The sequence below is a fragment of the Chlorocebus sabaeus genome, chromosome 24 (assembly GCF_047675955.1).
Source record: "Chlorocebus sabaeus isolate Y175 chromosome 24, mChlSab1.0.hap1, whole genome shotgun sequence".
In the NCBI taxonomy this organism is placed as follows: domain Eukaryota; kingdom Metazoa; phylum Chordata; class Mammalia; order Primates; family Cercopithecidae; genus Chlorocebus; species Chlorocebus sabaeus.
In genome coordinates, this window is record NC_132927.1 from 64,284,342 (window position 1) to 64,301,525 (window position 17,184).

The 17,184-nt window shown below is 37.5% G+C and overlaps 1 protein-coding gene across 1 annotated transcript; it reads left to right on the forward strand.

Moving 5' to 3' along the window:
• Positions 1-454: 454 nt before the first annotated feature.
• Positions 455-12,082, forward strand: GPR65 (G protein-coupled receptor 65). The gene is made up of 2 exons (XM_007987506.3): positions 455-531; positions 6,680-12,082. The coding sequence occupies exon 2, from the start codon at positions 7,130-7,132 to the stop codon at positions 8,141-8,143; it is 1,014 nt and encodes a 337-aa protein (XP_007985697.3). The 5' UTR covers positions 455-531; positions 6,680-7,129; the 3' UTR covers positions 8,144-12,082.
• Positions 12,083-17,184: the final 5,102 nt, after the last annotated feature.

Genomic DNA, 17,184 nt, shown 5'->3' on the forward strand with positions numbered 1-17,184 from the left:
TTCTATTTTATCTGTACCCCTCTTGAAGTGCTTCTTCATTTTGCCATTGCATTACAATCACTATTAAACATGTCTTTCTCCTTTACTAGGTAAAAAAAAAAAAAACTCCTTTTGGTTGATAGCCAGTTCGTATATATCTCCCCGCACACTGCTGGCATGACGACTGAATGAATGATTGAATTAATGAATGAATAAAGAAATAAAATATTTAATATATATTCCATTAAGTAAGGGGCATATTATATCTGTACACACTTGAAATTAAGATGCAATGAGATGAGTGAGTTATAAAAATTACAGTACGGTAAAAAATAACTAGAAACATCTTTAAAAGTATTTAAGAGAGTTTTTGCTTCAAACTTGGATAATGCACGTCCTTCTCATTGAGATGCTACTTCCTCATTGGTTTGTGGTGAAATATGAGTGCAATTTCCTGTCCCCTCAGCAGTGTTGGTTTCTCTTCTTGACTTGATGCAGGCACAGATTTATCAAGCTCCTCAGTCAACAAACGCATCACCCGAAGAAACATGGGTAAGTATAAGATTAAAAAATAAAAATAAGATTTTAAAATAGATAACATACTTTGGCATAATTGTCAGCGATGTTCGCAACATTCTACCTGGTTTAGGCTGTATAAATGTAGTAATGCAAATTATTATAAGAGAGAAAGAAATGAGGAAGACACAGGGTTTCCTCTACTTTGAGCAGTGGTAAAGGGCCAAACTTTAAATTTAGAACTAATTAGGTAAAACTATAGATATAGAAAAAGGGGGTTGGGGGGTTGTTCATACTTTATTTTCTTTCCAGGAAAGAGTGCCTTGGCAAACTTGATTCAGTATTTAGGAAGAAACCGACCACCACCTCCTGGCTTTAGAGCTATCTGGCACCAATCCCTCATCTGTACAATGGTCCAGTAAATATTTTTTATATCCATCGGAAAAAAATGTGATGTTAGGAACAAATATTTCCAGTATTAATAAATATCAAGTAATAATTATTAGTTAATAAGTGACTACCACAGTGCCTGAAATATATAGTAGAGTCTTAATAAGTAACTATTAAACTGATACATGAAAGCAAGCATTTTCTATAGCACTGTAGGAAAATATTTTACTTTTGATCATCGTCATCAATGATTTGTACTATTTTTAGAGCTGTTCAAGAATAGATACACTTTAATATACTGTAGATTGTCTTTTTTGACATCTGGTAAAAATTTAAAAATGAAAAACTCGCCAGAATTTCTCAGTTCTGGTTCTAAAAGCAATTTTCTCAAAATTTGATTAAAGGAGCCAAAATAAGATCTGAAAAGATATATGAATACTGTAATAGGAATTATATGCAGTATTCCATGAAAATCTCAGATCCACCCAAATTAAATGAACAACTATTATCTGCAGAGCTTGGTATTATACGTGAAATGTTACCATACAAATTACACTCTGAGCACCTCCAGCTTTTCTGCTATGCTCTGGCTAGATGGCTAAGGATTATTTCTTTTCAGGAAATGTAGGGGACAGCACAAAGATTGGAGCACACTACCAATGTCATTAAAGCAATATTACCAGCTAACCTACAGTGAATGCTTCCCATGTGCTAGGAACTTTGCTTCATATGTCATTTCATTTAACCCTCACAACAATCTTAGAAACTGGGTACTAACTTACGCATGTGAAAACGGGAACTTAGAGAGGTGAAGAAACACAAATGGGCCCAGAGTGCTTTTGAGAGGCATTTGAATTGTCTCCAGAGCCCACGCTCATAACCACAAGCCTGTACTGCCTCTGCGTCACTACAGAGAAGAGGGCCTCTGTCTGCTTCATCAACCCATCCTGTCTTGTGGTTAAGTCAAGGCAGGAAATGCTTTTACAGCTAGAGAAATGTATTCCATTGAAAACCTTATAAGCCTTTCTAAAAATCATTTTTTTTTCATTTAACCTATCATCCCATTTTTAAAGAAAATGATGCCTATTTATTGAGTAACACAGACAGAGGAGGAAGAGGTACACACTGCCCATTACCCGACTTTCTCGGTCCTGGTCTTAAGGAAGGATGTTTTCATGGTCCAGATGTTCTCCCCAAGACACACGAGCCTAGTGTTGGACGTGTTGTATGTGCATCAGAGTCCCATCCGTGGGGGCTGATTCAATCCTTTCTGCATCTCAGCCATTACTCTAGTGTCCTTTTCCTACTTCAATTCTATCCTTTAGAAGTTTCTTTAGTGGGGATTTTGGATGTAAATGTTCTCAGTGGTAGTTTATCTGAAAATGTCCTAATTCTTCCTCTGGTCCTTGAAATTTAGTTCTGTTGAGTATATAATTATAGGATGACATATATTTTCTTAGCAATTTGGACCTTTTAATCTTCTGCTGTCTATTATCGCGGTTGAGAAGTCCTTTGTCTGTCTCAATTCCATCCTTCATAGGTAGTCCCTCTTTCCTCTCTGGCTCTTTTTTCCTTAGTCTTTGGCGAACTGCAATTTTATTGTGATGTGTCTAGGTATAGGTTTCCATTTTTGTGTTTTTAATCCTATTTGAGATTTTCTAAGCTTCATTAATCTGTGGATTCCATGAGGATTGAAGATACATGAGGATTCTTCATCCATCCTCAGGATTCCTTCATCAGTTCTAGAAAGCTCATCATCTTTGTGAATATTGCCTTTTCAACATTCTCTCTTTTCAATCTTTATGGAATTCCAATTGTGTATATGCTACCCTTTTCACCTTTTCTCCATATCTCTTTTATGTTTTCCCCTGTCCTTAACATGCTGATAATTTTGTGTTACTTCTTTATCTCTATCCTGCAATATACTGATTTTCTCTTCAGCTGGGTCTAATCAGTTGGTTAGTCCCTGTGTTGAGTTTTAAATTTAAATTATTGTATTTTTTATTTTTAGAAAGTCTTTTTCAGTCTTTCTAAAAATATGGCTTGTCATTTTTTAATAATCTTTTCCTCCTTACTCATGTTTTTAAATCCCTTATTTTGTTTCTTTAAACCTAGTCTCTAGTTTCTCTGATCCCTAGTGAGTTCCTTCATACGCCTTCAGGCCATCCAGAGCTCCAACGCTCACTCACCTCCCTGATAGCAGCTCCTACCTCCTTTCTTCCATCACGAATTTTTCCCCCTTTGGAAGCTTCCCTATTTATTTAACATACTTCCCTATTTATTAAACATACTTATTTTGTGTTATATTAATTTTATCTCTAAAATTTTGTGGATTTGATTTACTTTGCTGTTTCTGCTCAATCTCAAACATAGTTACTTATTTCTGTGTGTGTGTGTGTGTGTGTGTGTGTGAATAAGGTCATATTTGTTGGAACTCTTATCTGTAGGATTCTTTGAGGCCTGAGTTAAAGAGGACTTGTTCAAGGGGGAATCTGTGTCTACTTCTTCCAGGAGCCTAGAATTTATTTTTTCATATATAGTTAACCTTTATTTTTGGTGAATGTATTTTCATAATTATGTAAATTGTTTATTTATTGTTTTGTTCCTCTCAATTACATTTTATATATGAGGATAGAAATAAAATCAAATTTCTTAGGAAGGCATATATGTTCCATCTGCAGCTAAAACAGATGTGTGTTTGTCAAGATGCTCTACATGCCATCTCACACAGCCTTTCGATTCCACTCTTTAATGTTTTCATTGCAATACAATACACATGCAGCAAAATGCACATATCCTAAGTGTACAACTTGATGCATTTCTACAAACTGAACATGCTCATGGAACCAGCCACCCCTATCAAGAAATAGAACATTACCAAATCTCAGAAGTCCTCCTCAAGCCCTCTTCCAGCAGTACCCAGCCTTTCCCCAAAGATAGCCACTACCCAGACTCCTAACAGCATATATTAACTTAGCCTGGTTTGTATCAGGTAATGCATACTGTTTTGTGTCATTTTTTATCACTCAGCATTATATTTGTGATTTTCAACCATGTGATTGCATGTAGCAATAATTTATTCATTGAGGTGTAGATTTCAACAGTGTTACTATATCCCAATTTACTCATCTATTATACTACTAATGGGCATTCTATTTAGGGGATATTACAAGTAGTGTTACTGTGAATATTCTAATTCTAGTACCTGTCTTTTGGTTAACATATGTATGCATTTATGTTGACCACATACCTAGAGGTGGAATTGCTGGATCATATGGTATGCATAAGTGCCAAATGATTTTTTTAATCAACAGCATATGAGTCAAGGCGTTCTATTTCCTCCCTAACACTTGATATTTTGTCTTATTTTCATTTTATTTATTCTGTTGGGTGTGTAGTGGTATATCATTTTAATTTTAGTTTGAATTCCTCTGATGACTAATGAAGTTGAACATGTAGGTTGGCCTGAAGTTTGCAGGACCAAACTAATAATGTAGACCCAGACCCAGTTTCCAAGTGAGGACCCCACAGGCCACAACTACTTAGGGTAGAATTTTTTATTGTAACTCCTCACAGAAACCAAGCAGAGGCAGGGAAATTGCCATCTTTTCTCTACTATCTGCAAATCTCTGTGGAATTTGTTATTTTGTTTATTTTCTAGTTCGCCCTTTCCCTGACAGCAGAGGTTCCTGGATCCCATGTGTTTGGGATGGTCAAGGACCCCTTCTTACCTGCATAGGCCCAAGCTTTGTCTCTAGTTTCTCTGATCCCTAGTGATTTGGATCCCTAGTGATTCATATGCCTTAGGCCATCCAGAGCTCCAACGCTCACTCACCTCCCTGATAGCAGCTCCTACCTCCTTTCTTCCATCAGGAATTTCTCCCCTCTTTGGAAGCTTCCCTATTTATTTAAAAGGCTGTTTTTCACATTTTATTCCTGTTTTTCAGGTTGATAAAGCTAAAAGGTTTCAGGAGTTTTAGTTCTCTGCTTAAGAGTGAAATATGATATATTCTCCCATATGGTTTACTCTGCTAGTAGGATTCTTGTGACTTGTGATGGCAGGTCTTTTTGTGCTCAGGATTAATCAACAGTTGAGACGGAGTGATTCTGGTGCCCTGAAGAGTGTTTCTACAAAGCTTTCTGTGAAGGTATTCACCAGGTGAATAAGCCACCAGTAAGCCTCAGCAGCAAAAGGATATAGACAAAATATTTCTCTACTCCAGTATGGAGAGAAGGATAGAACCTTTACTTTTATGTGAATCTATAACATCAGAGCTTTAAAACAGACACTAACCTAATAAACCATCAGATATAAAGATGGAAATTAATGATTCCAAGATTTTACCCAGAATTGAGAACATTCTGTCCTCTCATTTATAAAAGTATAAGAAAAATAAAGTGAGTTAGTCTACAGAGGAAACAAAAAGAAAACAGAAGTAGGATTGTCTAATTATATGCTAAGATTTAACAAACTGCTACATTTTAAAATTCTAAAACTTTATTGTATTTCTATTATAGTATTTCTTTGGATAATAAGGTGAGTTTTGAAAATGCCATACACCTAGATTGCATATGAAATTAGAAATTTGAAATCATATAACCATAGAGTTGATCATACATGCAAAAGTATTTATCAATAACAGACAAATAACAGATTTTTTTTTCTTTTATTATACTTTAAGTTCTAGGGTACATGTGCACAACGTGCAGGTTTGTTACATATGTATACATGTGCCACGTTGGTGTGCCGCACCCATTAACTCATCATTTACATTAGGTATATCTCCTAATGCTATCCCTCCTCACTACCCCCTCCCCACAATAGGACCCGGTGTGTGATGCTGCCCTTCCTGTGTCCAAGTGATCTCATTGTTCAATTGCCACCTATGAGTGAGAACATGCGGTGTTTGGTTTTCTGTTCTTCCAATAGTTTGCTGAGAATGATGGTTTCCAGCTGCACCCATGTCCCTACAAAGGACACAAACTCATCCTTTTTTATGGCTGCATAGTATTCCATGGTGTGTATGTGCCACATTTTCTTAATCCAGTCTGTCACTGATGGACATTTGGGTTGATTCCAAGTCTTTGCTATTGTGAATAGTGCCGCAATAAACATACATGTGCCTGTGTCTTTATAGCAGCATGACTTATAATCCTTTGGGTTATCCCCAGTAATGGGATGGCTGGGTCGAATGGTATTTCTAGTTCTAGATCCTTGAGGAATCACCACACTGTTTTCCACAATGGTTGAACTAGTTTACAGTCCCACCAACAGTGTAAAAGTGTTTCTATTTCTCCACATCCTCTCCAGCACCTGGTGTATCCTGATTTTTTAATGATTGCCATTGTAACTGGTGTGAGATGGTATGTCATTGTGGTTTTGATTTGCATTTCTCTGATGGCGAGTGATGATGAACATTTTTTCATGTGTCTGTTGGCTGTATGAATGTCTTCTTTTGAGAAGTGTCAATAACAGATTTTTTTATCTTTAGCTGCTAAAATGGCTTTTTAACTTGAGTTTTGTGTTATTGGGTTATGTCCATTGAGAAATATAATTCACTCTAATCTAGCATGCCTCAGGTAATTCTTATTTGAAATAAGTAAAATATCTTGGCTTGACTTTATTTACTGAAGTCACTAAGATAATCTTCCCATTTTAAACACCTCACTGTAACTTAATGCATTTTCAATATCTTCAATAAATGAAACAAAAAGGGACTATTTCAAAATCATGATTGTAATGAACTTATGCATCTTAAACATCTAAACAATTTTAATTCATCTTTCATTACAGAAAGAAAGGAATTTTAAAAGGAAATACCAATCTCTGTGAAAACAAAGCCTTGTATGTTTGCACCAATCTACTGTGAGATTTATGAAGAAAAACAAATTGCGGACAACTCTCCACGTACACTTACAAATGCCTCAGTTGATCCTTGTGGGCTGCTTGTCAGCATTCTGTGATAATGAACACATGGACTTCTGTTTATTAAATTCAATTGACCTCTTTAGCCAACTGCGAGGAGCCTGGATTTTGACTTCCAACTGCTGATATCTGTGTAAAAATTGATCTACGTCCACCCTTTAAAAGCATCGATGAATTAATTAGAACTTTAGACAACAAAGAAAAATTGAAAAAGAATTCTCAGTAAAAGAGAATTCGATGTTCAAAACGAACTACGACGAGACAAGACTTTTCTGTTTACTTCCTAAGAACTAATATAATTGCTACCTTAAAAAAAAAATGAACAGCACATGTATTGAAGAACAGCATGACCTGGATCACTATTTGTTTCCCATTGTTTACATCTTTGTGATTATAGTCAGCATTCCGGCCAATATTGGATCTCTGTGTGTGTCTTTCCTGCAAGCAAAGAAGGAAAGTGAACTAGGAATTTACCTCTTCAGTTTGTCACTATCAGATTTGCTCTATGCATTAACTCTCCCTTTATGGATTGATTATACTTGGAATAAGGACAACTGGACTTTCTCTCCTGCCTTGTGCAAAGGCAGTGCTTTTCTCATGTACATGAATTTTTACAGCAGCACAGCATTCCTCACCTGCATTGCCATTGATCGGTATTTGGCTGTTGTCTACCCTTTGAAGTTTTTTTTCCTAAGGACAAGAAAATTTGCCCTCATGGTCAGCCTGTCCATCTGGACATTGGAAACCATCTTCAATGCCGTCATGTTGTGGGAAGATGAAACAGTTGTTGAATATTGCGATGACAAAAAATCTAATTTTACTTTATGCTATGACAGATACCCTTTAGAGAAATGGCAAATCAACCTCAACTTGTTCAGGACGTGTACAGGCTATGCAGTACCCTTGGTCACCATCCTGATCTGCAACCGGAAAGTCTACCAAGCTGTGCGGCACAATAAAGCCACAGAAAACATGGAGAAGAAGAGAATCATAAAACTACTGGTCAGCATCACAGTTACCTTTGTCTTATGCTTTACTCCCTTTCATGTGATGTTGCTGATTCGCTGCATTTTAGAGCATGATGTGTACTTCAAAGACCACAGCAAGTCTGGGAAGCGAACTTACACAATGTATAGAATCACGGTTGCATTAACAAGTTTAAATTGTGTTGCTGATCCAATTCTGTACTGTTTTGTAACCGAAACAGGAAGATATGATATGTGGAATATATTAAAATTCTGCACTGAGAGGTGTAATACATCACAAAGACAAAGAAAACGCATACTTTCTGTGTCTACAAAAGATACTATGGAATTAGAGGTCCTTGAGTAGAACCAAGGATGTTTTGAAGGGAAGGGAGGTTTAAGTTACATATTATTATATCATCAAGATTATGTTTTGAAAAGGAAATCTAGCATATGAGGGGACTAAGGGTTCTCAGAATGATATTTTAATCCTGTCTAATAAAAATATCTTAAGAGTGCCGTGTACAGCTCCCTCCCTGAGTTTTATTAAATGACATATATTGAACAAAGTTCAATATTTTCTTAATGACTCAGGGACATTTGCTAATGCCAATTGTTTTTGTATCTGTGCTATAATCCCTTAGAGTCAGTAAAGTATGTAGGACTGTTTCTTCCTTTGTGTCTGGGTTTTATGATTTTTCTCACTCTTTCTTTGGATTCCAGGGTGTCAGCCATCAGTTCTCCTAATTTTTTGTACCGGTCTTCAACAACCCCAGCTACTGAATACTGCTTCTAATCTCCTCATTCATTAACAAATCTTTCTTTTTTTTATCTTGTATAAAATAACTGCTTTATTGACACAAAATTTACATAACTTAAAATTCAACTTTGTAATGTGTACAATTTGGTGATTTTTAGTATATTCACAGAGCTGTGCAACCATCACCACACTCAAAAAATTTTCATCACCCACCAAAGAAATCTTATACTCTTAGGAGTCACTCCCTGTTCTCCTGTCCATGCCAGTTATTAATTTACTTTCTGTCTCTAAGGATTTTCACATTCTGAATATTTCATATAAATAGAATTACACAATTTGTGGCCTATTGTGACGTATTTCACTTAGTATAATGGTTTCAAGTTTTAGCCATACATAGAATGTATCAGCACTTCATTTCTTTTTATGGCCTGATGGGATTCTGCTGCATGGTTATACTACATTTTGTTTATCTAATCACTTGGCTTCATTAACAAATATTTATTGAATCCATTCCATAAACTAGGTTTTGAGTTAAGTGCTGGAACTATGAAGGAAATGGTCTCATGAAGCCTCACGAAGTTTACATTAGTTCAAAAGTGTAGTCTCTGAGCTTGAAGATTTCTATATAAAGGAAAAGGAAATAGGCTCTGAGTTTTATTTTGATCTCTTTTTAATTTATAACTGGGTATAACATAGTTGAAATTACCAGAAGTTTAATGTATAGAAAATAAATAGTTCTATTGTATCTTTCTTTTTGGACTTAGAATCTTAGAATATTTGAATATTTTGAGAGTTCTTTTTTGTTTTTGAGTTCGAGTCTCTATTGTCCACGCTGGAGCGGAGTGGTGCGATCTCCACTCACTGCAACCTCCACCTCTCAGGTTCAAGCGATTCTCCTGCCTCAGCCTCCCACGTAGCTGGGGTTACAGGCACCTGCCACCACACCCAGCTAATTTTTGTATTTTTGGTAGAGACAGGGTTTCACCATGTTGCACAGGCTGGTCTCGATTGAACTCCTGACCTCAAAGTGATCATCCCAACTAGGCCTCCCAAAATGCTGAGATTACAGGCATGAGCCACCATTCCTGGCCAAGAGAGTCTTGATACAACATATTCTTTTGAATCCTCATTGTGGAAATTGCCTAGTTGTAAGTAGACACTCAGTAAACATTTTCCTCACCAAAATATTTTTAAGGATTTTTCTACCCTTCTCCTTTTCTTTCCTTTCCTTTTCTTGCCTGTTCTTTCCACTGCCCCCAAAATGATCAGATAGCAAATACCTTGATAACATGTGGTGCCCTCACATTAAAAAACAAAATACTGGGCTGGGCATGGGGGCTCATGTCTGTAATCCCAGCACTTTGGGAGGCTGAGGCGGGCAGATCACCTTGGGTCAGGAGTTCAAGACCAGGCTGACCAATATATGAAACCCCATCTCTACTAAAAATTCAAAAATTAGCCAGGCCTGGCCTGGTGGCATGTGCCTGTAATCCCAGCTGCTTGTGAGGCTGAGGCAGGAAAATCGCCTGAACCCGGGAGGCGAAGGTTGCAGTGAGCCGAGATTGCACCACTGCACTCCAGCCTGTGCAACAAGAGCGAAACTCCGTCTCAAAAATATATAGAGGTAATAAGAAAGATCAATATTTTTTCAATAATTAACATCTAGACACACACTGAAAAATCAGTGAGTGCACAAACTGACTCCATTACCCATGAAAGTCTTCCATGATGGTGTGTGTACATAACAGAAAACCACCTTACTTCGAGGACATACGCACATTCTCTGTTCTTTGCATTCTTCAGATCATAACCTTTTTAGAGAATTAGTTAATATTTCCTCTGGGCACTCTGAGACACACATATGTTTAAAGACTAAATATTCATTAACATGAAAAATAATGAAAATAATTTGGGCTGACTGATTCGTTACTGACACATTATTGGCAGCCTGTGAGTCGCACATTTGTAAAAGATCCAAAACCAGTGTTGCCCACGTCTGGAAACTCAGGTGCAGATTAAGTGTCTTCTCCAAGATCACACAGTTGGTTGCAAACAGAGCCAGATCTGGAACCCAGGAATGCTGACTTCCCTCCAGAGTTGTTTCTCCCTCTTTGTGATCTTTTTTGCTCATTTCTACCATTTCTTTCTTTAGGCTTGATAAAGACATATGCATGGAAAGCTGTTCAGTGTAGTGATGAGGTTTAGGTCATGATAAAGGAAAAAGGAGAGTTATTTCCTTAATTAATACATCTGGAAATACAATATATCATGTAGATAGTAATTAAAGTGATCTGTAATAGAGAATCTATTAGGACTTTTCCTCAGCTGGTTATACAAAGAGACGTAGCAAATACATATTTGTGGCACCCTTAATAAGAACGTTGTACTTCATGATTAACAGCAAAACATGGATTTGGGATGTTGTGAGATGAGTCCCCAGATGAACCAGCTTCCCATGCCTTCTAGCAGCCTATCTTTCCTATCGGAGTCTATCATGGAGAATCCATGTTGACCGGATACTTATATGATTTCAGACAAAACACTCTAGCAGCGACCTAAAATTATCCAAAATTTCAGCATTCGAGAGTTATTTAATTTTTAAAGGCTTTTTAGGTTTTTTATTAAATTTTCCCAGTAAACTGAAAGTACTTCCGGAAGGGATAAGACCTTCTAGCTGTTATCACCTGGGATTTATTGTCAGAAGACCTGGATTAGAGGACCAGAACACCCACTTACTAGCTGTTTGACCTCCAAACATTTTTGTGATTTTTCCCAACACTCAATTTTTACAAAATGCAGGGACAGTAGTAATACCTGCTTTTAATCAGCAGATGTGAAAACACTTTGTAATCTGTGGTGAGTTTGTCAAAATGTTCGTAATTATTAGTTATTCTCATCTTTATTAGGATTAATGGACAGCAACCCAAGAGATAAAAAGTCCCTGGAGCAACACTGGGGTAGGAATGTAGCAATGGCAGCTGGCAGGAGCTGGCTGTAGGGCACCACTGCTATAGCTACTTTCTCCAAGGGGTTAAATACATCCATTAAGGTAATTTAAAGACCTTCATTTTTCTTTTTCTGTGTACCATTCTCACCCCTAGTACCTTCCTGCTCTTAGGAGTTCGTGATTCTGAGGAGACATACACTGTGGACATCAATGTACAGGTTGACGTCCATTTATCACTTGTTTAAAAATTGTTGACTTTTGGTTTTCTCATTCAAAATGTTATTTTCTAATATAATGAACTGAAAATAAACCTCTTGGACAGGCCAGAGAAAGGACTGATTATAAGTTTGTAAAACTTCCATCTTCTCTACCTAGTCTGGGGAGGCTTCATGGATGAAGAGGAACTTAAAAACACCCAAAAGAATGAACTCATTTTTTTCAAATTATGTAACATTATCTCCCCCAGAGCATCCTGAGCAAATCTGCTCACCCAGCCTGATTTATTCCTTTTTCTGTCTCAAGCTAAGCTAATAAGACTCCCCAAGACATTAGATTTCTATTCTTTAATGTGATGATCAAATAAATAATTACTTACCAAAGGCCTCTGTGGACTTTGTTGATTTCTTTCTTTTTAATTAGCACTGATTTTAGAATAGAATTTGTAATACAGAACACACATTCTTTTTACAACACGTTTATCTTGCCCTATGCTTCTTTTCGTCCAATCCTCATGTTCATCATTCTGCTAGCTATGCATGGGCGGGCCCCTGTGCTTTCCTGGATAAACCCATCCGTTGGTTGCTATGGAAACACAATGGCTACTATAGCACCCTAACCCAGGAAGCTTTTGTAATGATAGACTCCTTTGTCTTGGTCTATCCGGTGACCGGCCATGGAATCAGAAAACTTCCGGCAGCCGATGCACAGACAGAAAGTATACTTACAAACAACTTGCCCATCTCACAAAAACAAGCAAAAATCCCTGGGCCCTTTGAGCACGTCCTCTAAGGTGTCCTAATACCAACTAGTAGAACACACATCACCTCCTTAACTTTTGAAATAATGCACCATCAGGTTGCTTTTATTTTCTCGTTTGCAAAATCAACATCTGGGGGGCATTTTTAAGATTCTCTCTCTCAGTCCCTCCTTCCGTCTTTCTCCCGCAACCAGAAGGGTCTGCCAAGGGAGTTATGGTAAGAAAACTTCTAACTGCATTTTTACACTACTGTACTGGAAAAATCCAGTTCTGACTGCGTTTTATTTACATCTACTAGGTAGACACCTTTGGGGAGAAATAATAGAAATTTAATTTAAAGGAAGGTAGGGCCGGGCATGGTGGCTCACGCCTGTAATCCCAGCACTTTGGGAGGCTGAGGCAGGTGGATCACCAGAGGTCAGGAGTTTGAGACTAGCCTGGCCAACATGGTGAAACCCCATCTTTACTGAAAATACAAAAATTAGTTGGGTATGGTGGCGCATGCCTGTAATCCCAGCTACGCCTGTAGTCCCAGCTACCTGGGAGGCTGAGGGAGGAGAATCGCTTGAACCTGGGAGGTGGAGGTTGCGGTGAGCCGAGATGGTGCCATTGCACTCCAGCCTGGGCGACAAGAGTGAAACTCCGTCGAAAAGAAAAGGAAAGAAAGTAGACATTTACTATTTTGAAATTAGTTTTCATTTATAATATAAAAACCTGATTCGACTCGTGAAAAAAAAATATTTGACCACTATCTTCTCTTTTATTCTTTGACATTTCAAACAGCTTAAAGATGGAGTGCAGCATGGTTAGTTTTGTGTTATTACTTACATTAGCTGAATGCACCTAGGTTGAAGGCATAAGCCTGCATGGGGAAAACGGATCAAATCTGGGGTGAGGGGGAAGTGATGTGGGGGTTAAGTTACCTCTTTTCTCTTCCAAAGATGCTGTTCTTACTGCATCACTTGTGGCTGGCCAGGAAAAGCCATTCAGGAGTTTTGTTTGTGGCCACTAGGTGGCGATCGTGTTCTGTATGGGACCTCTTACTAATCGTTCACCACCAGCCACTCTAGAAGAGAGGAGGAACCCAGGATGATATTTTGTCAACCAAGAAACAAGAAGTACCTCCCAGGAACTGGAAATGAATGGGGAAATGATGAAATCTCATTTGCACTATTCTTTATCTTCTCTCTGGAAAGTTCAGCAATCATCAGGTCATTTCATTTGGCTTAGATTCCATACGTCTTTCCAAACTTAAAAATTTGTGAAAATTGTTCCACCCATATGTAAGCGAGCATAGGCTAAGTTGTCTAATTCTTGCAGAAATGTGGGTATAGCATTAAAAATATGTCTTTGTATAGTTATCTTACCCATGTAAGAAAAGAGTGGCCAACTTTCATATAAATAGAAACAGAACATTTAAGCTATATGCAGTTTGCATTTTTGTCTACTACTATGAAATTATTATCTATGAAATTTAAGATGTAACTCAACATATGTATAATTTTAATTTCTAATTTATTGTTAGATCTCAGCACTTAAAAAATTACATCTAGTATTTTGAATTGTTTAAATCTCTTCCCTGCAAAGAACAGTAATACAATCATGTTCTAATTTACTAGCATTTACATATCTTAAAAATATAATGGCCTGTAATTTACTTTTCTTCCGCCTATGATTTTCTGAAGCTCTTTATGAAGCACCGGTGCATTTTTATTTAAAAAATAGATTGTGACTCCTCAGATAATGTTACAATTCGATGTTCAAAAAGCAATCCATGTACATAGCCATAAAGGAATGAGCTGGAGAGGTCTCCATATTATTATTCAGTGTGAGCTCTAGAATAAAAGTATAAATTTCTGTATCTAGGAAATGTGTGTTCATTGAACTTCAAATCTAACACAAGCAAGAAACCTTGCTGTGCAATGACTCAATTTGCCAATGCTGTTAAAAATGTTAACTTCAGTTCTCAGCATTTCATTGAAAGCTCGTAGACATTTGCTTGAGCTTGTAAACATCTTTCTAAAAGAAATATTTTCAGAATTACTCTAAAATTTCTGGTATTTCCTCCAAGACTGTTGACACTAGCAAAAAATTTAACTTGGAAACCTCAATTGAAAATTTAGAAACAATTCTTGTTCTGATCTCCAGAAAGGACAATGTATTTTTAAGGGTGTTCCCACCGGTAATCACAATTGTTTGTTGGATAAATAAATAATAAGTTAATTAATCAAACAAACTAAAAATGCTGCAATTTTACAGTTTGTCGTAACTGTATTCAGTTCCTAAAACCCTTGGGGATATTTGTATTCCTGGTTGAAAAGCTTTAAGATTATATTGGAAAGTAAGGTTAAAGAGAAAGAGTCTCCCATTAGGAAAGCCATTATTAATAATTTTTACATTTGCTGAACTAAAATAGTAGGAACAAACATTAGCAATTGACATTTTATCCATCTTAAATTAGTAGTAACAAGAATTGTCATGTTAATTTCCAGCTATCATTCCTTGCTCATGAGAAATGTGTTTAGGATATCCCTTCCCTAAATTTTTAGTAAGCTGTTCATCAGTTGACTTACTTTTGTTGCAGACTACACAGTGGCATGAATCTCTGTTCATGGAATCAGTGCTGTGAAAAAACATTGCTACATTTTCTTTGTCAGCTTAATTGTAACTCCCAACCCACATACCACCAAGCTATAGGAAATTCCATCTTAGGCATTATGGGATTGTCTTCCTCTTTTTGGTTTACACCAGAATCGGGGAGGTTCACAATAGCAAAGACTTGGAATCAACCCAAATGTCCACCAGTGACAGACAGGATTGAGAAAATGTGGCACATATACACCATGGAATACTATGCAGCCATAAAAAAGGATGAGTTCGTGTCCTTTGTAGGGACATGGGTGCAGCTGGAAACCACCATTCTCAGCAAACTTTCACAAGAACAGAAAACCAAATACCACATGTTCTCACTCATAGGTGGGAATTGAACAATGAGATCACTTGGACATGGGAAGGGGAACATCACACACCAGGGCCTATTATGAGGAGAGAGGAGGGGGGAGGGATGGCATTGGGAGTTATAACTGACATAAATGATGAGTTGATGGGTGCGGACGAGTTGATGGGTGCCGCACACCAACATGGCACATGTATACATATGTAACAAACCTGCACATTGTGCACATGTACCCTAGAACTTAAAGTATAATAAATAAATAAATAAATAAATAAATAAATAAATAAATAAAAATGTGTAAGAAATTTCTCAGGGAAAAAAAAAAGAAAATGAAAGGGGTCTTTGATTTATAGTCACCAGTGACGGTAGTATTGCCTAACCTTTTAGTGGTTGCTTGATTCCTTTACTGAATCTCTTGGGACACAGGGCAGGACTTGGTAGAAGCCCAGTTAATGGCCCAGATTCTTGTGCATCAGGTAGAGTTTCCTTCAAAATGTTGTATATCCTCATGAGAACTAAAAATAAAATCCTAAAATTCTAAGCCCCCCAACTGACTGAAAAGACCCCTCTTGGCCGGGGGACCCCAGAGAAACTTGAAAAACTGAGTTCCTAGCCATGACAGTATGGGAGCTTGTACACACCTCACTGTACCCACTCCGTTTTACAACTTAGACACAATAACTGACCAGTATTAATGTTAAAATGGAGATCAAAAGACTGACAAAATGGACTCTTTATGGCAATAGATACTAAATTATGTACAAGACCTAAGGCCACGCCAAGCAAGAGTTAAGTCATGTACCCCCTGTACTTAAAGAATAAACTATGTTCCACCTGCCACAAAATTTTTCTTTTTCTCTAGCAGCTAAACAAGCACTGGCCTCGAGATAAGAAATATTGAAACGATTACAGCTCACCAATTGCCAGATGCAGCCTGATTTCACCCCTCTGTTCCACAAGCCATCACTACAGCTTTGATTAGACAAGAAGTTGATTTTGGTAACTTTCTCTTGATAAAAGACCACCAACCATGGACTGGTTCTGGCTGGTTTGCAGAGGCTGCGCACTTGAGTGCCTTTGTGTCTCTGCTTCACCTTTTGACATACAAGGCCTAATTGTAATGCATTTGTATGTAAGGTCTCCACCCCAAAGTGAACATGCAACATGCATGTTCATTCAGTGCACATGCCTTAGGACACCCTTCATGAATATTCATAGCTACTTTTATAACCTACTAAATATGTATACTTGGCCAATCTGTTCAGCATAAATCCGTGTTTCATCCTCCCCTCCCACAAAGTACCTGCCTTCTGGCTTCTACCAGAGGCTATGTTTCCCAGCCTGTCAAAATGACCACCCTGCAGGCTGTAACCCTTTATGAGATAAAAAGTCTCCATTCTAAATGTAACATCTCATGATGTTTCAGTTGACACTTCAGAGTTACCTCTTTTTAGGAATGCCTGACTTCCAGACCTACATGGTTGTTGGCTTTAGGAATGGAACATGTAGTACCTAAATAAGTCAATCAAAGCCACAATGATTGGTTCAGTGGTGCGCATGCTACTGAACCTGCTTAGATTCTGGGACAAAGGCCCTTTCTTTTAATCTGGATGTTGTGGTATGTGAATGAGATGCCTGGAATCTTTGTGGCCATTTTATTAACATGAAATAGCCAATGCATGGGAGAAAGGAGAGCTCAGGGAATCACACAACATTGGAGCTACAGCCTAAAGATACGGAGAGTCTTGAATATCGCAGTTACATGAACC